This window comes from Phocoena sinus, chromosome 3 (genome assembly GCF_008692025.1).
Source record: "Phocoena sinus isolate mPhoSin1 chromosome 3, mPhoSin1.pri, whole genome shotgun sequence".
NCBI lineage: Eukaryota > Metazoa > Chordata > Mammalia > Artiodactyla > Phocoenidae > Phocoena > Phocoena sinus.
Genome location: NC_045765.1, coordinates 121,429,880 through 121,451,882, shown reverse-complemented (window position 1 = coordinate 121,451,882; position 22,003 = coordinate 121,429,880). Strand labels below are relative to the sequence as shown.

Below are 22,003 nucleotides of genomic sequence, written 5' to 3'. Positions count from 1 at the left end.
TATTCAACATAGTTTTGGAAGTTTTAGCCACAGCAATCAGAGAAGAAAAGGAAATAAAAGGAATCCACATCGGAAAAGAAGAAGTAAAGCTGTCACTGTTTGCAGATGACATGATACTATACATAGAGAATCCTAAAGATGCTACCAGAAAACTACTAGAGCTAATCAATGAATTTGGTAAAGTAGCAGGATAGAAAATTAATGCACAGAAATCTCTGGCATTCCTATATACTAATGATGAAAAATCTGAAAGTGAAATCAAGAAAACACTCCCATTTACCATTGCAACAAAAAGAATAAAATATCTAGGAATAAACCTACCTAAGGATACGAAAGACCTGTATGCAGAAAATTATAAGACACTGATGAAAGAAATTAAAGATGATACAAATAGATGGAGAGATATACCATGTTCTTGGATGGGAAGAATCAACATTGTGAAAATGACTCTACTACCCAAAGCAATCTACAGATTCAATGCAATCCCTATCAAACTACCACTGGCATTTTTCACAGAACTAGAACAAAAAATTTCGCAATTTGTATGGAAACACAAAAGACCCCGAATAGCCAAAGCAATCTTGAGAACGAAAAAAGGAGCTGGAGGAATCAGGCTCCCTGACTTCAGACTATACTACAAAGCAACAGTAATCAAGACAGTATGGTACTGGCACAAAAACAGAAAGATAGATCAGTGGAACAGGATAGAAAGCCCAGAGATAAACCCACGCACATATGGACACCTTATCTTTGATAAAGGAGGCAGGAATGTACAGTGGAGAAAGGACAGCCTCTTCAATAAATGGTGCTGGGAAAACTGGACAGGTACATGTAAAAGTATGAGATTAGATCACTCCCTAACACCATACACAAAAATAAGCTCAAAATGGATTAAAGACCTAAATGTAAGGCCAGAAACTATCAAACTCTTAGAAGAAAACATAGGAAGAACACTCTATGACATAAATCACAGCAAGATCCTTTCTGACCCACCTCCTAGAGAAATGGAAATAAAAACAAAAATAAACAAATGGGACCTAATGAAACTTCAAAGCTTTTGCAGAGCAAAGGAAACCATAATCAAGACCAGAAATGCAGAAGAGTCCTTTGCACGGTAGCTAATATTTCTTCTTTAGGCTTTGATATAAAATTTGGTTCATAACCTCAATATAGCAATATTTTTACTCTTGACAAACATCAAGTTTTCAAGTATTTATAACACTGATCTATAAATTCTGCTGCTTAAAATACTTATACCATGTACACCAACTTTTACCCTCTGAGAACATTTTGCATGATAGTTTCAGTCACTGCAGGGAAAAATTGCTCAGGAAAGCAGAAATGCCTGCTTAATAGTCAATATTCTTTTGTGTCAATAAAAAGGAGATTCCATATACATAATAAAGTATTTTTCTAGCAGCTCTCGAGCAAACACTTTTTAGAAGATTGAGCACAGATCTGGGGTCTTTATTTCTCATAATGGCACTACCTGATAATCATGCTAGTTCCTACATTTGCTCATTTATAAAAACTGTCAGGACCTTAACAATCATTTATCTTTAAGTCCAAAGAGGAGAACTCAAACAATGAACCCTCAGCATCATGACTTCCATAAATCTCTGCTCTCCAAACCCAAGTTCCGTAAGATCATATCTATTAGATTAGTTTATGATCCCAAATATTCTATTGAAGTTCCTGGTTTAATGGTGAGCGCAAACTTCATCCAAATATCCTTATGTCTTTAGTAGATGCTCCTGGTTTCTCAGTAGCTTCAAGCCAAAAAGCATATTCATTTGTTCCTGCCCCAGCTATTGTCTTTACCTGGTATTCTGTCCTAGAGACGATGATGTGAATGTCAAAGAATGAATCTTTTTCTAGATGCTTTTGAAGGCTCCTGAGGGTGACCAATGGTGATGTAGGGAACAAACTGCACATCCAATACATCCTGATGCAGATAACCAGCCTCAGAGTCTGTTGTGCGAATACCTTTGGCCTCTAGGCTGGTTAAGTTGCTGTTGAGAGTGGTCAGCCAATTTTACAGCTGGCTATCCTTTTTTGTTTTATTTTAAAACCTTAAAGATTCTCTCTTTATAAGTTGCCTCTTCTATTTCTGTGGATCGCTTTCTTTGAAACTGGGGTAAGTAGGACAGGACTTAATGGGAACACTGTTGTCTTTCCACTGGAGAGCTCTTTCTCTTCTTACCATTCCTGTACCCTTCAAATGTCTGTGGTAGGAATTACACTGGCATTAGGGAGAAAGTGTGGCTATCTTGTTTTTGTGCTTGCCACTTTTTAAGACTGGCCTGCATTGGTTCTAGGTCCAATTTCTCCTCAAACCTAAGCAAGGAGAATACTGTCAGCCTTGTATGTTTCAATCTGATTCACTAGTGTAGGGATCCACATAGGAGAAGTATCAAAGCTTCAAAATAATGAAGTGTTCCTTTGTGGATATATCTCCTTTTGTCATAGCTATCAGACATCATGAATCTTAGAACTGATGGTGTTTGCTTCTTTACTCAGGTTACTAGGAAACTCAGAGCAAAATCTATGGCCCACTTTTAGTGAGTGAAAGGATCTTGTGGTACATATTTAAGGTACTGATCCCAGCCTTATATTATTTTTCCTTTTCTTCTGATTTTCTAATTTATTCTATTCTTCTGTTGTGATTTTAATGAAGCTAATTCAATTCTAATGAGAGTTATAAATAATAATTATAATTATTATTATATGTAAAAATGTAAGAACTAAGCTGTAATCTATAGTACCAGCTGGTCAATCACAGAAAAGATAGGGTCAAAACTGCTATACTATATGGCAAACTGATAGGCTGCTTGGAATGGGTCGCAAGATCTTAAAAGAAATGCAAGTAGGATGTATCAAATATATGTTAATCAGGCTTATATCTCCTAGATTTCCTATTTTCTATTATAACATGCTTAAGTTAGAAAGTAGAGAGCAAGACTCAAAGATTCATGACATTAGATAAGGAACCCTGGTGCTCTTACCGTTTGATTGCCTAACATCATCTCATTCTGGACACTGATTTGAAAATTCTTCCAGGATCATTTGAATTTATCCCTATTTAAGTCTCCAGAAAAGCTCTTGGATCACAAATGACAAAGTAACAATGCCTATGAATTGTTTTCTAGGTCTTGACTGTCAAACTGGTTCTAACTAATTGGAAAGTTTTCTCTCACATCTTATTTACAGGGTCACTCAATATGATGTGTAAAGTATTAAATTAAATAAAACATGCACTAAGGCAGGAGGCTGATTTGATAAAAGACAAGTATACTCTCTTGAGTCCCTTAAATTAGGGTAGCTCACACAGACACCCAGGCATTATAGGAAAAAAAAAAAAAAGAACATTCAAAACATTATACATTATAGAGACAAGAGGCCAATGTACAAAGAACAGGCAGAAACACACACAGAAATGACAGAGCATGTGGCCAAAGTGAACAAAAAGAAGAGTGTGAGGTGAATGGTCATCATGTACAGCACAATTTTCATCAGCTGTTCAGCTGTATAAAGGCAAAACGTAGTTTGACTTCAGCTGCTGTATTTCTTAGTGGCACAAAATAACTCAGTCACTTATGAGCTAATTTGTGTTGCAGAAACAAGGCTGTAACAAAACAGATCATAACACAACTTTATAGCATAGTTTTTCTAGATTTATATTGAACAAATGGAAATTAAAAATATCTTACCAAGTCAACTCACCACTGAGGAGAACTCTCAGTATGGAAAGAAAATATGGTTAAAATAATAGGTCTGGTATGTAGTAAGTGCTCAATAAATGTTAGCAGCAGCTATTACCATCACTACTACTACTACTGGTACTACTGCTAGTACTAGTCCTACTACTACCATTACTACTTTTGTTGCTGCTACTTCTACTCGTAAAGATGGAAACTAAAAGAGTTCTGATGCAGACACCTGTGTCACTCTCAATATCTATCACTCCCTACTTTCTTGCTAACAGAATTCTGATTTTTGCTCAGGAATCTACCTCTCAGAGAAAATGACTCTAACCCCATTTTAGGGGCATATCTAGATTAGTCAAAACCAATTATGGTAATACCATTCCTTTTGCCCATGACTGGGTTAAGGGTGGGCATTCGGCCTCCTGGCCAATAAAACATGAAGGAAGTCTGCTGAGGTAGCAGGGGAGAAGCTTCGGAAAAAACTTTTCATATACTTAAGAAAGACACACTGGAGCACTTAATCTCTTCTCTGAATATTGTCAAGGTAAGAGTACCTTAGTTGCTCTGATGTTTCCTTTTTGATGCTTTTGAGTTCGCCTTCAAAAATTATGACCTTACGGCATTTCCCTTACTATCTGGTCAGCTCTTTGCTGATTTTAAAATGTTAAAAAAAAAAAATCTTATTCAGCACACTCTAAAATATTTTTCTGTCAGAATAATCTGTCATTACCAAAAATAAAAATTTCACGTTTATTTCTAAAATAAGCTAAGATTGATTTGACTTGTTTTGAGAATTTTATACATAATATTTAGTCTTCTTTTTATACTGTTAAATTTTTTAAAATGAAGTATAGGTGATTTACAATGTTTCAGGTGTACAGCAAAGTGATTCAGTTATATATATATATATATATATATATATATATATATATATTATATATATTCTTTTTCAGATTCTTTTTCACTATTGGTTATTACAAGATATTGAATATAGTCCCCTGTGCTTCAAAACAGAAACAGACCCAAAGACATAGAAAACAAACTTAAGGTTAGCAAAAGGGGAAGGGGGAGGGATAAATTAGGGATTTGGGATTAACAGATACAATCTTCTTCATAACAGTTATTTTTCTACTGCATAGCTAGACTAGCTTTGTGCTGCCCAATACAGTTGTCACTAGTCTCATGTGGCTATTCAAATTTAAATTAGTTAAACTTAAAAATTCGGTTCTTCTGTTGCACTAGACGCATTTCAAGTACTCAAAAGCTAATTTAACTACTGGCTACCAGGCTGGACAGTGCACAGATAGAATATTTCCATCATTGAGGAACGTTCTCTTGGACAGTGCTGGGCTAGATTATGTGTTTTGAAAGTTTAAATTTTCATGTATTAGATTACATTTTAAAAGGCTCCAGTTTACACAACTTATGTTCAAACAGCTTCATTAACTTGGATAGCGTGAAAATAAATTTTGGTGTGGTAACTGAATTGTCTCCAATTCTGAACTAGTAGAGACAAGATTAATGAAGAAAACATAATTATTTGTATATTCATGATACATATATGTTAAATATATCTCCTTAACATTTGCAAAAAGCTGAAACAGAAGACAAAGATAGTAATAGAAATGTCAACCTACCAATAACAAACTCCACAATCTGAGCATCTAAACATAGTTCATGGGTAAAATGCAACAAGCCTGGCATGTGTGTCTGGCATGTTTTTTTTCCTTTTTCTGTTACCTATCATACATTATTCATATTGTATAGCACCTGTGTTATTAGACCCAAAATGTGTGCCCACCGCTACAACTACATAACAGAAATAGATGGGAATTGAGAGGTGGGTTTGCCTTTCTCACTCCTACCTAACACAGTCTAAATATGCAGTAGGTACTCCATTCTTCTTCCCTTGCATAAAACCTCTATTTTCCAAGATTCATGTTATTCATCCAAATCACTATTTGGTTTCATCACTGCTTTCTCCTAACTTTATGATGGTCATTTCCCCTCATTTGTTAAAGAGCTTGATACCCGCTTCACTGTCTCACTATACCTTCCAAGTCCTAATAACATCCCGAGTGAATCCAACATCCACACGGAAGACTCCCCAAACTCCCTAGCCTTAACATTCCTAGAACTCCTTCACCTCCACTCAAGGTTAGGCATGCACTCCCATGGCCACACTCCAGATTTGTTCTCACTGAGAACAGTCTCACTTCTCGTATCTTAAATTCAAATACATTCCACTCTCTGATCCCCTCACCTGCTATCTCTCTCACCCTGTTTTTCCTACAATACTAGTTCTTTAATTTTTATGCATTTTTCAAAGTTACATCCTTAATTTTCTCCCCACTAGCCTTCTTTAGACTCCACTGTCATTCCCTAGTATAGAGTGCATGGCTCAGCACGTCATTCTCACCAGTATCCTTAAATTCTTCTTGATTTGTTTACTGTTCTGTTGTAATCTCACCTTTCCCTAACCAATTTTTATCTAAAGCATAAATCTGAGGCTAAATCTTTTAACCTACCCACCTGGCACTTAATTTTCTTCATGCCTAGAATGCTTTCATTGTCACTTCCTTCTTTTCTGGTCAGCTGCAATTTGCCCTTTCAGATCTTTAGCTTCCCATGGGAAGAAATCCTTAAATCCCTAATTAGGCTATGTGACAATTCCACATGCTTTTATAGCATTCCATACTTATTCTATCATATCATATCATATCACTTATCACCCTGCATTGTGATTTTCTGCGACTTCACAAGAAATTATAAAATCCTTGAGGTCAGGGCCTCTCTCACTCTATCACAGTCTGATAAACAGTAAGCACTCAATTATTTGTTGAGTGAATGAATAAATAATGCTGGAAACAATATAATCATTGTAATTGAAGCTACATGTAATGAATCCAAGATGTAAATTTAATAGAATTAAATACGATAAATAAGCTATAGAGTGTGTTAGAGGTAGTATGAGGGGAAATAGAGCAGGGTAAGGAAGATTAGGAATCCCAGGGTTGTAGGGAGTAGGGAGGGTTGCAACTTTAAATACAGTATTCAAGCCAGGCCTCACTGAGAAGATGACAGCCGAGTAAAGGTGAGGTAAGGGAGTTAGCGATGTAGATATTTGGGTTGGAAGAGTATACAAGGCAAAGGGAACAGCCAATGCAAAAGCCCTAAGGTGGGAGCATGCCTGGCACGTACAAGGAGGGAGGCCCGTGTGGCTGGAGCAGAGTGAATAAGGAGGAATATAATAAAAGATGAGTTCAGAGAAGTAATAGAAGGCCAGATTGTGAAGGCCTTGCAGGCCTTTGTAAGAACTTTGGATTTAAGTAAAACGGGGAGCCATCAAAAGGTCTTGGGTAAAGGATATACTGAAACGGAATCACTCTGCCTCTTATACTGAGGGCTGTAGGGAGCAAAAGTAGTATCTGGAAACCCACGGAAAAAGCCACTTAGAGTAATCCAGTGAAAGAGTGGTAGGCAGCAGTAGAAGCAGTGAGAAGAAGTCAGATCTATGATATATTTTGAAGGCAAAGCCAATGGGATTTTCTGAGGGATTGGATATAGTCTGTGAGACAGAGAAAGGAATCAAGAATGACTCAAGGGTTTTTGGCTTGAGCCAGATGAAGTTGACATCTGAGATGGGAAAAACTGCTGGAAGAACATGGTTGTGGAAATGTTTTGGAGACAGCATTTGGACATGTTAAATAGTACATGTCTATTAAAAGTCTAATAAATGGTAAGATATGAGTCTGAAATCCATGGAAGAAGTCTGGGATGAAAATATAAATTTGGGGTCAAATAACATATGAATGGTATCATAAGCAATGAAGCTGGATGAGATCACCAAAGAAATGAGTATTGGTATGGCAGAGAAAAAGAGGGGTAAGTCCTGGGTACTCTGACATTAAGAAGTCAGAGAAAAGAATAGGAACCAGCAAAGGAGAATGAGAAAGAATAAGTAGCAATATAGAAGGACAACCAAAAAGCTACAGTGTCATGGAAGCCTGGTAAAGATCAAGTAAAATAAACACTCAGAACTGATTATTGGGTTTAGCAACATGGAAAACATCTTTGACTTGACAGGAACATTTTCACTAGAATGTTGGAGGCAAAAACTTTATATGAGCAATTTTAGGGAAAAATGAGAAGAGGAATTAGATATGGTAAGTATTTTTGTTTTTGTTTTTTCAAGATAGGAGAAATAACAGCATGTTTGTATGGTTATGGAAAAACCCAGAAGAGAGGATGTTGAAAAAATCATCCACATGTTTATGAATAAACAAGGATTAGGATAGGCATAGGGTTGGAGAGCGTAAGAGTGAGGAATAGTGTGGGAGTGTGGGTAATAGTCTGATGATATGAAATTAAAAGCTGTGGTTTTTAGATAGGAGGAAGGAAAAATTATCTGGGAGGAGTAATAAGATATAAAGAAGATAGTCAATTCACTTCCAGGCCCAGTCTTTCAAGAGCTAAGGGAGAAAATACATGTCCTTAACTTTAGAGGCCTGCAGAGGAAGCAGTATCTTCAGAGGAGAGCCAGTTTCCACTAGAACAAGAAGGTGAAGGGAAGAAAAATTCAGAGATGTCAGGATGTAAGGGATTTTGCTGATGATGGACCACGAGCTTCTGAGGGCACAGAAGAGTTTCAGTGGTTGGGCAGGGATGAGAAACAGAAGAAGGGATATGCAAAGATTTATGGAATTGGATGGCAAGAGATGAGGAGTGACAAGGAAGTCTGGGACTTCTTGCCGTGGCAAACATAAAATGGAATAAAGGCCATAATAAGATTAATCCTTGTTTCTTGAACTCAAGAAAGATAACGGCGGCAAAGCTGTGAGTGTTGGGGGGCCAGGGAAGTTCAGGGGGTGTGTCTCTCTCTCTTGATTCCTACTGGGGGAGAGTGTATTTGCTTCTAGTGCTGGAGCTTTCTCTTGATTCTTAAAGGAATTGATGGACCTGAGGCTGGTTCCATTCAGTTTCAAAAATTCATGTGACCCTCACGCACATGGATTTCAGATCAAATAGTTCACAATTTAAAAAATTTCCCTGCTCTAGGGGAAATGTAAGCTAATTTTTCATAGCAGAGTTTGGTTTTACTTACATCTGTATTGCAGGAGCGATACCGTTTCCTTTCCCCAAGGCAGTATTTTCCACCTCCTGAAGGTCTGCAAACACATTTTGTTTAACATGTGAATATATCTAACCACATAAACAGTATATATATTGCTCGATGAAAACATATTAACATTTACTTTAAGAAAATAAAAAATCTGACATTTTATTAGTTATTAAAATAATAATCATGCTGGTGATAGTTAGCAATAATGATTATGGCTGCTGAACAAAAAGTTAAGGCAATCTACTATGAGTAACTTTATAAGGCTCTTAATTGTGATGATATACATTCTTAAGAAAATGCAATTAAATCAATGTATTTTCTAATTATCATAGTAAACAGGTATTCAGCTCAACACAATGAGTTTAAAAATCATTTATAATGAAAAGCCATTTGAATCATATTTAACAAAACACATAATCTGATACTATATGTTCATCAAGTAGAAAATGGAAAGTTTGTGTTTTTTTCCAGACTGGAAATAAGGAAAGGACACAAAATAACTCCCTGGAAATAGCTTCAGCTCAAAGTTTTTAATTCAGAAATAAATTTCTATCTCAATTCAAATATTACATGAAGTTTTAAAAACTTCAGTTTCAAAAAATTAAATCTAAATCTAAGATAGGCTTACATTATATAGATACTTTATATTACATTCAAATTAGGATGTTAAATACGTGTTATACATAAATTAATTTTTGGAGTATTTAACATTAGAGAAAGTCATATGCTATTATTTGGACATGCAATTTTTGAATGGAAGAAACTAACTTGTTCTTTTAAAAGAGGTCCAAGTCATTCTCTTAAGTATTTGGGTATATTATTTATTATCATAGGGTTTTATACTTTTGATTATTAAATTACAGTAGCCTGCAGTTGAACTTAGGTTAACTATTCTGCACTTGTTTTAAAAAGATCAAGTCTCAATTATAATTTTGGCCCACTGGTATCAATGAGATAATTAAAGTTACACTTTGAATATATTTTGAATGCTAGTGAATGCTGACTTTAAGCAAGGGAAAGAAATGGCCTAGCTTGAACCAGCTGGGAGAAATGTGTTGGTCAGACAAAAACAAGGTAGTGGGGACGGTGGTGGCAATGCTGTTTTATGAGTGGGTGACAGTGAGCTCTGTTTAGCAGGATGGTAATAATAGAAAGTGGGAGAATGAAAACACAGAACTAATACAAAGGGAAACAATTTCAAGCTAAAAGGAATAAAAGAGAAGAAAAGAGACATTTAGAGCGAGGAACCAAAGACGGGTATCCTGAGTTAAAATGAGAAAAAATAAACAATAAAAATAGACCATCTTCTACCCCAGCAGGGGGAAAAAAGCAGAAGTGATATTATAACACCATTCTGCACCAAATAATTGTCAGGAAAGAAGGTCCTCAACCTGAGCTCTAGAAAGAAATGGGAGCACTCGACATGAAGCAGCTAAGGAGCAGTTTAGTCTCCAGGAGGACACGCAAGACCAACTAAAGGAGTCATCCACCTGCAATGGGCACTGGTGGAAGGGAGAAGCAATACAGCTAGCAAGAAATACTGATGGGGCTGGCTTCATGCCAGGGGGACTCCGGCTGGAGAAAAAGAGTGGTGGGAGAGGAGCAGTCTGACCTACATAAAACAATCGTGAGGAGAAAAGTGGATGCAGCTCCGGAAGGTGATTAATGGGGGCATGTGAATGGAAACTATTTTAACACATGGGCAGTATTCTTTTCATTGTGATTTGTGATGCGAATCAAGGCATTTCAACCCTCAAAGTGCTCTCATTGGTCCTTTTAATACTAATGTAGCAGTAATAATTTTATGTGACATGTGAAAAGACCTTATGCTTCCTGGGAATAATGGTAATGTAGCTAAGACAAGACCTGGATTCATCCATAATTCAGTAGTTTTTGGAGGAGGAAATCTATCTGATTATTACTAGATTAAAAGTCTGGCTATATCTGGGATAGATACACAATGCTTTTCTTTTTTCTTTTTCTTTTATTTTTAGTTACATAGTAAGGTGAAAAGAAGAAAAAGAAAGTCTGTCTAACAAGGCTCCTCCACTTTCCAGTGCCTATTGCTTGTTCTGAAGACAAGCACTTGGCTCACTAGTGAAACGTTTTTACAGATAACATGTGAAACCACAGCTTTGAATCATTTCCAACTGTGTCTTTTTGTTGGCTCCGGCTTACTTTAGCTACTTACGCTGGACTGTCACAGTGTCTTAGGGATGAGGAGACGCCTCCCCCGCAGGTCCTGCTGCACTCTCCCCATAGTGACCAGGGACCCCAGCCCCCATCTATGCTCTGGGGCCAAGTGCCAAAAGGAACACAATCTCCCTGATAACACCACTGCAAGATTTCACAGAAAACACAGAATTAGCTTTTAGGCAGATAGAGCTATCAGGATAGAAATAAATACATAAGGGTCAGGCATTAGCATTCTCCCAATAGATAACAGACTGAGAGTTCTTTAACTGTGTTTAGACATTGGTAAAGGTGCATGTGATTTGCAAATTATCTTTAGCTAGGCAATGATTTATAAATCTCTAACAAGTACCAGGAGTCTAAAAAACTTGACTTTACTTCTTTTTTCTTATTTCTTCTCCTCCAGACTTTTAGTGTTTCTCATTATAGAGACCTCAAAACTCTTTTTTAGATATTTTAGTATTAAAACATTTTTTTCTTTATATTCCACTATTATTAGACTCATGGAATGATAACGCAATATGGAAAGTTCCCCAGTAAGGAATTTTTATGATGGTAATTGCTTTTTCTTTAAAAAAAAAAAAAAAGGCCGGTTGAGGCTACAATAGTAAAAGAATGTGTTGTGGCATTTCATCTACATGACTGCTGCAGACATAATAAAAGTAATGCCAAGACACTAGGGACAGGGTACAAAAAAACCCTTATACACAGTGACTAGCCATGTGTATAGTCCCTGCATGAACATGTGTACTGGAATTCTTTTCAGCTTTACTCTCTGCAATAAACCACACATACTGCACATAAGTAGAAAGCCAGGAATAATTTATCGAGATGCAGACATCGCATAATCAGCTCATAACTCTAACATGATAAATCTTATTTGCAGAATTGGTAAAAATGATTTTTTTTTAAACCAAGCATTAGGCTAGGCTTTTATTGGTGCATTTTTCTGAGTTATCAAAATTTGATGAACCATACTGATGCTATGAAAGTCATTTGTTTATATGAATATCAATAGGGAACATTATTAGAGTTGAGTAACTGCCAGCAATGTTAGATTGTTAAATAAAAATTCAACCATTATATTAAAATGTAAAGGGATTATGACATGTGATGCTTTGAAAGTAATCAGTTTATTATATTAATTCTGTATATCCAGAATTCTTTCACTTTCACCATTTGTACTACTACCACTCTAGACCAAACTAGCAAATAGATCAGCTTGTTACCTGGTCCCCCTGCCTCACTTTCTTCTACCTATAATCAACCTATTCTCCAGCAAGCTATCAGAGAGCTCTTTTAAAAACATATTATGGCATTATGTCACTTTTTGGCTTAAAAGACTGTGGTGGTTTCCTCCTTCCCTTAACTCTGGTCAACGGTGGCTTTTGTGACCTAGCCTCTGCCTCCTTCTCCAGCCTTATTCTCTTTCTGGTACAGAATGCTCCAGACACACTGGCCTTATTTCTTTTCCTCCATACACTAAACCTGTTCTCTCCTCAGGGCATTTGCATTTGCTGGTCCTCCTGGGAATACTCTTCAGATTCCTTATATTGTCTTATCGTTTGGTCTCAGGTCAGGTGTCACTCAATCAGAGAGGTCTTTCCTTGATCACTCTTATTCTGAAGTGGTTGTACTACTTCACTATCCCTTCCACCCTCCCCTCCCCCTACTCCAGGATGTATAGAGATTACATCCTCCTGTTTTAGCCCCCTCTTACACCTACTTTAAATCACCCTATTTATTTCTCAGATTACTTCCTTATTATTTTTATTGTCTCCTCTCCTTATTATGTAAAAGCCTTGAGAGCCAAATGTGGCTGTTCAAATTTAAATTAATTAAAATTAAAAATTCAGTTCCTTAGACCCACTAGCTACATTTCTAGGGCTCCCATAGCCACATGTGGCTAGTGGCTATGATGTTGGACAGAGCAGATACAGAACATTTCTATCATCACAGAATGTTCTAATTGGAAATGCTGAATGTCTAGAACAGTGCCTAGAATGTAGTGGATATGCAACAAAACTTTATTGAATGAATGAATACATTAAATTATAGAATCCTGTGTCCTGTTTTGGTTACTACATTTCAGGAAGGAACTGGAGATACTGGAGGGTAAAGAAAGTCATATTCATCTTTGCTTCCCTGGTAGTTGGCACTCAGAGAATATTACAGTAGTTGTAACAACATAAAGGACTTCTTAAGAAAAGTGCTAAGCAATTAGGCAAGAGGAAGTCAAAATTTGGTTGGCTATAAGACCAAACATTCTGACCCTAAATCTAAAAAATATTAAAGTAGGACATTAAAAAAGATTACAAGTTTTGGGCAACAAAAATTACCATGAAGAAAAAGAAAATCATCTGTCCAAAATGATGAAGCAGAGGTAGTTGGCTGAACTGATAATACAGTGCCAACTCTGGGAGCAGGGCTGCTAATAATGTACATGTGGGAGGGAGAATGTTCCAGCTGCCAGCTTATGATTTACCTAACTGATCTTGAAAACCAACCACGTGCATAATGATATACCAATTGCGTTAGATTTTCATCTATATAAAAGTCACAACAGTGGACCAAATAATCTCCGGTTTTACATTTTTGTTATTACAAGTAGCTATGTGTAAGAATATTTATGCCTGCACCTATGAGAGTAACTGAGCAATGTAGTATTTACCAGCAATTAACTGTCTTTTCCTGTGGTTTCAATTAATGACACTTAATACTAAAAAATTCCAAATCTTAAGATTTGCCTATTTTCTTCAAGTTGGAAACTTAGCATTACTGATTTCAAATAACAATAAAATTTGATTTTACATTTATTTTATATAATCACAGAGCTGTACTTAAAGCTCAAAGAGGCTTTAGAATTCATGTGGTCTAAGCACTTCATTTTTTCACATGAGGAAAGCAGAACCTGAAGGAGGTGACTTGCCCAAGGTCACTTACTGGCAGAAAAGGATCAGCTGTCCAAATACGCACAAAAAACAAGTGGAAAAAAAAATCAATTGGATGTACAGGATTACATATTTGAAGACATTAAAGAATACATTAGTATATTTTACTGAACTGTTTTTACTACCTAAAATATAAAATAACACTAGAGACTTTTTTAAAAACCCACTTAGCTGCAAGTATACAACCACATGTTATTTCATACCTCCTTGAGTATTCTTATAATTAGTAGAGGAAAAAACTCTCAGTTTTTGCATTTTTCAGGGGACAAAATTGTGAAGGCCACAAAAACACTGAAAGATGTAGATTCTGAAGTATTTAATAATATTGTTTTACATGTGTCCTAGATGCACACAAAATGTAGCACAGGGAAAGAACTCACATAAATTCTCTTGTTTTCCTTTTAAAACTTATTCTGAAGGTAAAAGATAAATACAAATATTCAGTTTGTAAAATGTTGCTCAGTTCTTACCATTAGTTAATATCTACAGAGCAGTAGTATTTTATAAGTGGTTTGCTAAAACCTTTTACTGCATAAATTTATGCTATTGATTGTATCTATTCCATAGAGTTATAATAGACAATTATATCAGAAAGTTAAATAACATAGATTAATGGGTAAAGAATGAAGAATTCATAATAATAAGTATCAGTCATTTAGCAGTTGACAAGAGACTAGTGTCTAGTTTAACAACTAATTAACAACTCAGTCTGTGTGGGGATGACTTCAGTCTGTGGGTATCCTGTGTTACAAACTTGAGTTCTCATTCTAGCAATACCTTTCTTTGGTCCAGGGCAAGTCATTTGTTTCTTTTCTTTAGTTTCCCTGACTACAAAATGGGGACTAACTTTAGTTTTTGATTATAATATGATTTGGATTAGGATGACTACAGAAATTAGTTCTATACAGGCATACCCTCAAAGAAGTTAAAAATCTATCAAACGACTTGTTTAATTTTGCTCTCTAGCAAAATGTTCTTTTGTGCTTTCCCCTCACCTTGTGTTTATAGGAAAGGATCTCCTTGGAATTTTTGCTACTTCTCCTTCTGGTAGTATTAAGTATCTTAATGTAGTACATGATTTTAAGAGAAGAAACTTATTTAACTTAATAAGTTTTTTTTAGAAACCTATAGGGAACTTCAGGTGAATCCAGTTATTTGAGCTAATTTTCTAGATGACTATATTAACCAATATATACTAAGATTTTAATGTAAGTCATAATTAATATAAATGGATTACACCAAATAAAGTAGATTCAAGTATACAAATCCTACAAGCACATTAAAGGTGAGAATTTTGAGTTTTGTATTTTCTATTTTTACCCCTTTTTTTTAATCTAAAGGTGCCAAACTGTAAAAACTCTATTTCCATAGGCATAGAATTTTACTTCATGTCTTAAACTAGAAGAGTTCAATATTCAGATGGAAACTAGATTTTAATCTTTATTCCCAAGGGTTATATCCAATCTAGTGATTTTGGACTATTCTAAATATCAGTCATATTACTATAGCCTAAATGATCCAGATAAATTGGATAAATCTGGCTTTCTTTTTGCTAATGTGTGTTTAACCAGATTCAGAAAGGTGAAAGAAGTGAAACTATCGCATTCAAAAATAAAAATTCATATTGCCCATTCTTGCTTTTCACATTCCTTCTAAGTAAAAGAAATATGTCTTTAAAACTATCTAGAAAGATGATGTATTCTACTGAAACACTTATTTTCTTAAGAAACACTTATTACTCATTAAACAACATCTCTTTCTGTTAGGCCACTGAATTTCATGATCTCCATCAGGGAACTGTCTTAAGCAAGATATATTATAAATCAAAAAATCTGACTGAAAATCTGTCAGAATTCTACAAAGGAAAATTTCAAAATGAGTATATATACAGTATTTTAAAATAATTTTTTTAAACTAGATATATTTTAGGATGTGATTATGGTAGATCTTGTACCACAGCCAGCACTGGGTCTAGCCAGCATCTGGAATAAGATACCTCTAAGGAAATCCTAAGATTTTAAAGGAAGTGATATTGGTGATTCAATATAGAACATTCTTCCTAAATCAGAAAAGCTGAGAGTTGGAGCACAGTGCTATTAAAAGCCTTATCTTTCTGCTCTGCAGGTGCGGGAATGCTAAAGTTTATTTCAGCCGAAATTCTAAATCAGAACTTGTCATCCCATACTATTTAAATTTCTAGAGCAACTGGAAGAGTCATTCTTTCTTCACTTCTTGTGTTTATAGTTTGGGACTCAGTCAAAACATTTTACATTCTACTTTAAGTGAATTAAGATCTAAGGCTGCAAATGTCCTATTATATATCCAGTGCATTAGAAGGGCATGTAATAATCCTATTCTAATCCAGCCCTGTGTTTCCCATGCAAAAATATTAGGAATCAATGTCATGTATATGTAAGCCCAAATGCTGGGTTATGTCTCTAGTTGGGGCTTGTAGAATCATTAAATCAATCTCTTGGCAATAAACCAAGTATTTGAAACCTTCTTTGTGGTCACCATCAGAGCTTGGACTGGGTTTTGATTATCCTTAATATCCCGTTCAGTAATAATGCCAACACTGCTATCACAGTTTTTATAGTGTAGATCTTTGTTTACCATTTCATCAAATATGGCATCCCTCCGATTTCTGTCCAAAGGGCTATTGTTGATGCCATGTCTAAGAAAAGTTCTTTTGGCTGAAAGTTATATTGATTGATTTGTAGAAGCGTGACCCATGGACACACAGTACCAGCACACTGTCTGGGCTCATCAAATTTCCTCCTTTGGTTAATGCTACTGTCCCTGAGCACATCCATTCAGACCATATGGTTCTTATTCAGTCCTTGAATGGCTTATTCAGGCAAACATCCAATGGCTGTAATAGCGATGTCAGACCCCCCAGGACTCACGCAAAGATCAGTTTTTAATTTTTTGGCCATATTTCTTACTCCATCTGCTAAATGTGCATGGAACAGTTCCCATACTTACATGGAACATTTGTGGAACTGCGCCCCCGGGCAAAGATCCCATATCTTTTGCAGCCAGAGTTTGACGAGATCATTGTGGATCCAGTCCTCTGGATATGTCTATGCTATCACTTGAGCCATATTTCTCCCCTCCCCCCAACCTTTTAAAAAAAGATTTATTCAAAAAGCTATGAGCAGCTTTGGTTTTATCCTGCTGGCTAGACAGGATGTAGGTTCTTTCTTGTTCCTTCTGATGAGAGTAGTTTTGAAATTCAGAGTTAAGATCAGAGGTCGTGGATATACCATTCATGCTTCTGAGACACACAAACTCATGCTTATAGTCTGTTATGCTCATTACTGCTAGTTAAGACAGTCTGGCAAAGAATTTTCTGCCCACCATCATCTAAGGCTGGCACATAATAATGAAAAGTAATGATGATGCTCTAGTAATATAAATTAACACCTTCCCTCTGAGGAAGGCAACAAAAAGCTCACTGAGATATTATCTCATTCCATCCTCACAATATCTCTATGAAATATGTAAAAATAGATTTTTTCTCATTTTAAAGTGGAGATTCATTATTTTGCCAATTTTAACACTATCATATATTCTTAGCTCAACGTTCTGTCTGGGTGCCTTTTTTATCGTGATTCCAGAGGTAACAAACGGTTACAGGTAAACAAATGAAAAATACATTTAGTAATAAAGGGTAAAACATATTGTTAACCCATCTCAGGCTCAGTGACTCATTATTCCTGTGACAATGAAAATCTGCTTTTTATTCTACACAATTTCCCACCTGAAAGTAAAGTATAATCAGAGGCAGTATAGAGGGGTAAAGTTTTCCTCTTTGGAATCAGAAAGACCCAGGCTGGAATCTCAGCTCTACTATTAAATTGCTATGTAATCCTAGGCTTTCAAGTCTCACTTTCTTCGTCTGTAAAATGGAGTTAAAACAGTACCCACCTTATAGGATTTTTGTCAGTAGTAAACAGAACAAATATGTGCCTGGCACAGTGTAAGTATAAAACTATTCATTATCATGGGACCTCCCTGGTGGCGCAGTGGTTAAAAGTCTGCCTGCCAATGTAGGGGACACGGGTCCGAGCCCTGGTCCAGGAAGATCCTACATTCTGCGGAGCAACTAAGCCCATGTGCCACAACTACTGAGCCTGCCACCCTAGAGCCCACAAGCCACAACTACTGAGCCTGTGTGCCACAACTACTGAAGCCCACGTGCCTAGAGCCCATGCTCCGCAACAAGAGAAGCCACTGCAATGAGAAGTCCACACACCGCAATGAAGAGTATCTCCCACTCGCCTCAACTAGAGAAAGCCTGTGTGCAGCAATGAAGACCCAGTGCAGCCAAAAATAAATAAATAAAATAAATAAATTTAATAAAAAATAAAACTATTCATTATATTATCATCATTATTACTGATAATGTCAACTATTTATAGATGGCAAGAACACGGACTAGCCACACAAAGTTGACCAGACCAACAGAAAATCTCACTTTAATTTTGTCATTAAGTGTTTGCATGACTGTTTTGGTTTGAGTCAAAATTCTGGGCTCTTGTTTAATATCCAAATAGGTATAGCCTTAAGAGGAAAATCTGCATTTGTCAATAGTAAACATGGTTCTCTCTTAAGGAAAAAAGCAGCAACAACGAAAATTCATGAATAGATAACACGGCATATGCAGGTAGTTAAAAAATAAGTTAAAAATAATGAAGTGCTCAGCTCACATGAATAGTTCTTTATATTCTTTTTCCCTTAAAAATGTAAGTTGATCTACTTCTTTGAAAGCCTTTTTATAAATTCAAAGTTAATGATAGGGATATTTTGAGTGTCTTCTCCTAGTACTCTGTCCTTTTTCTTTCTAGGAGTCTGCATGTGTATTTGTTATTTTCATTCATTCATTCATTTAAAAACCTCCTAGTCCTATACCTGAATCTGTCTACAGACCTTCCATGCCTCTGGAAGAATGGCTAAGATTTGTTTCGTAGATTAATTTGAGATGATGAAATCCAATGTATCGCCTTTACGAAACTACACTCTAATGTTGTGAATATTAATGACCTCTTGGTATACAAACTTTGCTACGCTTCCAAGTTCTTAAATAGATTTTCATGGAGCCCAAGATGCTGTGCCAAGATATGCTGGAAGCTGACAAGATTCTAAGGACAGGGTAAGGAGGCAGCCAAGGGGTTCTTTTAACCCGAGCTTTTCCATTTTTTTCAAATGTATATCTCAGGATTATGTAGAATGCATTTGAATAAACGGTTTAAGGATCAAAAAGTTGACAACCATTAGCCTAGATTAAGAAAGTAAATCTTTAGAAATCAAATACATTTCTGCCCCATTTTCTTCACGTTCTTTTGTCTGTGCTTATTCTTATTTATGCTTAGAAGTAATTATATTTCCCTTCTATTCGCTTATCTAAATTTAAATTCAATACTATTAGCTTTGATATTATTTTGAGCATTTTCTAAGTAGCCTTCAAAATTGTAATTGGCATGTAAATGTCACCTTTGTCAAATATACGCACATAAGCTGTAAGATATGACATTCTAGAGCCCTGCTATTAAGCACAAATGTTAAGATATTAAATATGTGTTTACCATAAAGATGATTGAGTTGAGTTCTGTGTTCTCAGACAGCCACTACTTGTTGTTTACCTATTTAGAGTGATTATATAGTTTATACAATGCTTTCAGGAGAGCTCTGAGGTTTAAAAGAATGAGTTCTTTGTGCTTTGGGTTAAACAAAAAAGTAAAATAAAAAGATCCATCAGGCCTAGTAATAGTATTATTACAGGCAAATAGAAACAGTGGCTGATTGGTATAGATCACAATAACAATAATCAATCAGTGGCAAATAAAGAACCAGATTCTCACTGTGACTTTCCCCTTACAGTTGTGTATTTCTTCGAAGTACAGATTGATGTAAATCGCTACTTGTAAAAAAAAAAAAGAAAAGAAAAAAAAATTGCTACTTGTCGTTGACAAGAATTGTTGGTTCCAAAATAAACCCAGATTGTTGTTTCAAGAATGCAGTTCCTAATATTTTCTATTACATCTATGAAAAAAAGCAAGGAATTCTTGGTAGTGTGTGAAGGTCTCTGTATTTTTATTGGCTACTTATAAAAGTTTCAAAAAAAGATCCTTAATCTTTAAAAAATGACCCTATCAATTCATACATTTAGCATAATTTACCAACATTTCCAAACTCAGCATGGAAAAGCCATCAACATGGCACTAGGTCATGGGTCCCGAATGAAGCCGTCAGCAAGGATTAATAAACTGTGACAGCTGCCCAAAAGCTTTCATTCTTTTTATTTAAACGTCAGATTGCAAGCTGAAATTCAGTGTAATCTTTTTTGAAACTAGCCCAACTAACATGGAAGAAGTCAGAACTGAGAACAGATGACAGTGTCGTTATTGTTGTAAATTCAGGCCATAGCAATAAATTTTAGAATCCACATATATAGCAATTCCTAAAGAATTTCAGGAATAGCCTAAAATATTCTTATCTGTTTGAACAATTCTTAATAATTATAGTTTTTGAAAACTAGGCTGATGAAACTGAAAATTATTTAGCAACAATTTCTATGCTCAATAAATTAACTATTCTCCTAGTACTAGATCTTTCTCTCACATTGCAATTTAAAAGTGACTCATTAGACCATAGTTATAAAATCTACTTTAGGATCACATAATTTTCTTGGATACTGTTGGAAAAAAAACAGACATATGACTAAACAGACTCTATTAAATAAGATTGTTGTTGAACGTTTTTGTGCAAATATAACTCAAACGTATACATATAGAAAGGTGAAACTGACCCAGAAAATGCTCACTATACTTTCCTAAACAATGCATATTTGCAGATATCAAGATAATTCATTAGGCTAGGAATTTATTATTTTCTCACATTTTAATTAGTATGCATTATTTCCTAGTGGTTGAATATCAACACCAGAAATTTATCAGTTTAGTCTACATGTTAAATAGCTAATGAATCATTTGAGCTTACCCCCTTTTCAATATTCCCAGTTTGACAGAGTGTTCCCTCAGCTGCGGGAATACTGTTGGTGACACAGCGGTTGCTTTTGCTGAGACACCAGAGCTCTCTACACACTTCCTAGGAAAGAAGGCAAAAGCAAGTTGATCAGAAGTAGAGACTAAAATCATGTCCACTTTTTTATAAAAATACCCATAGTATATAAGCAATACTAAGCATTACTTGTCTCTTGCTGTTGTTGAAGCATCATAGATCAGGATTTTGGAGGTGGTCCTTCTGGAAGGTAGGTTACTCGTTTCATAAAATCATTTTAATATTTGTCTTTATGATTCTTATTTCAGTGGATAAAGTATATTTTAGTTTTTAATACTGATTAGAATCTTTTTAAAATAATGTGCAGAAATTTCATTAATAGAGAAGAGTAGTGAGAAAGAATGAATATGTAGAAAGGAAATATATGTTTATTACTCCCCAAAATATACAATAGCACAAACTTTCCAAATACTAATAGAGTGGCCAAGTAGGTGATTTCCTAGTCCTACAGAAATATTCAAATAAAGTGTATTTTTTAACAAGAGAGAAAGAGAGAGACTATGGGAATGGACAGGAAGTGATTTACAAAATTCATAAATGCCTAAAGAACAATCTAGCAATGTTATTTGCAGTTCATCAATGTAGCCCACTTTCATGAAAGGGAAATTTGGTTTTGAACAAATGCTGCTATTTATGTGCCATTTCCATAACTGATATATTTCAGATGTTATTTGGTGCTGTTTTGTCTTCTTTATTATGATTTCTCATTATCCCACCTCACCATGGGAGAATTACACTTATTGTAATGTTGGCAATATAAAATATCTCATTTTGTTCACACTTATATTAATCTATCAGATTTTAAAATAAGCTGTCCAACATATCCCAAAGTAAAGCCTTTGAACAGCCAAAACACAGATTGCTTTGAAGAAAATACTCAAATTTTTCAGTTTATTGTTATATATGATCGTCGACTAGCATAATTACTGATATTAAAGGTTTTTAAT

General features: G+C 35.5%; 2 protein-coding genes and 1 pseudogene across 3 annotated transcripts in view; all 3 read right to left on the bottom strand.

Annotated features, from left to right (window-relative positions):
• CENPK (centromere protein K) overlaps positions 1-22,003 on the bottom strand; it is a 332,401-nt gene that overhangs the window by 88,782 nt on the left and 221,616 nt on the right. The window contains exons 22-24 of the transcript XR_004349429.1: positions 20,976-21,083; positions 11,021-11,166; positions 8,812-8,875 (exon numbers count right to left, since the gene is read on the bottom strand). The gene's annotated coding sequence lies outside the window, so the exon portion shown is untranslated. The remainder of the gene's footprint in view (positions 1-8,811; positions 8,876-11,020; positions 11,167-20,975; positions 21,084-22,003) is intronic.
• Positions 1-22,003, bottom strand: part of ADAMTS6 (ADAM metallopeptidase with thrombospondin type 1 motif 6) — a 279,851-nt gene that overhangs the window by 88,782 nt on the left and 169,066 nt on the right. For both annotated transcript variants that reach the window (XR_004349428.1, XM_032629020.1), the window contains 3 exons: positions 20,976-21,083; positions 11,021-11,166; positions 8,812-8,875 (listed from right to left, as the gene is read on the bottom strand). Coding sequence is in view for 1 of the 2 variants with exons in the window: in XM_032629020.1 (XP_032484911.1) it covers positions 8,812-8,875; positions 11,021-11,166; positions 20,976-21,083 (318 nt within the window). In the remaining variant the exon portion in view is untranslated. The remainder of the gene's footprint in view (positions 1-8,811; positions 8,876-11,020; positions 11,167-20,975; positions 21,084-22,003) is intronic.
• Positions 1,350-5,780, bottom strand: LOC116750529 (annotated as a pseudogene).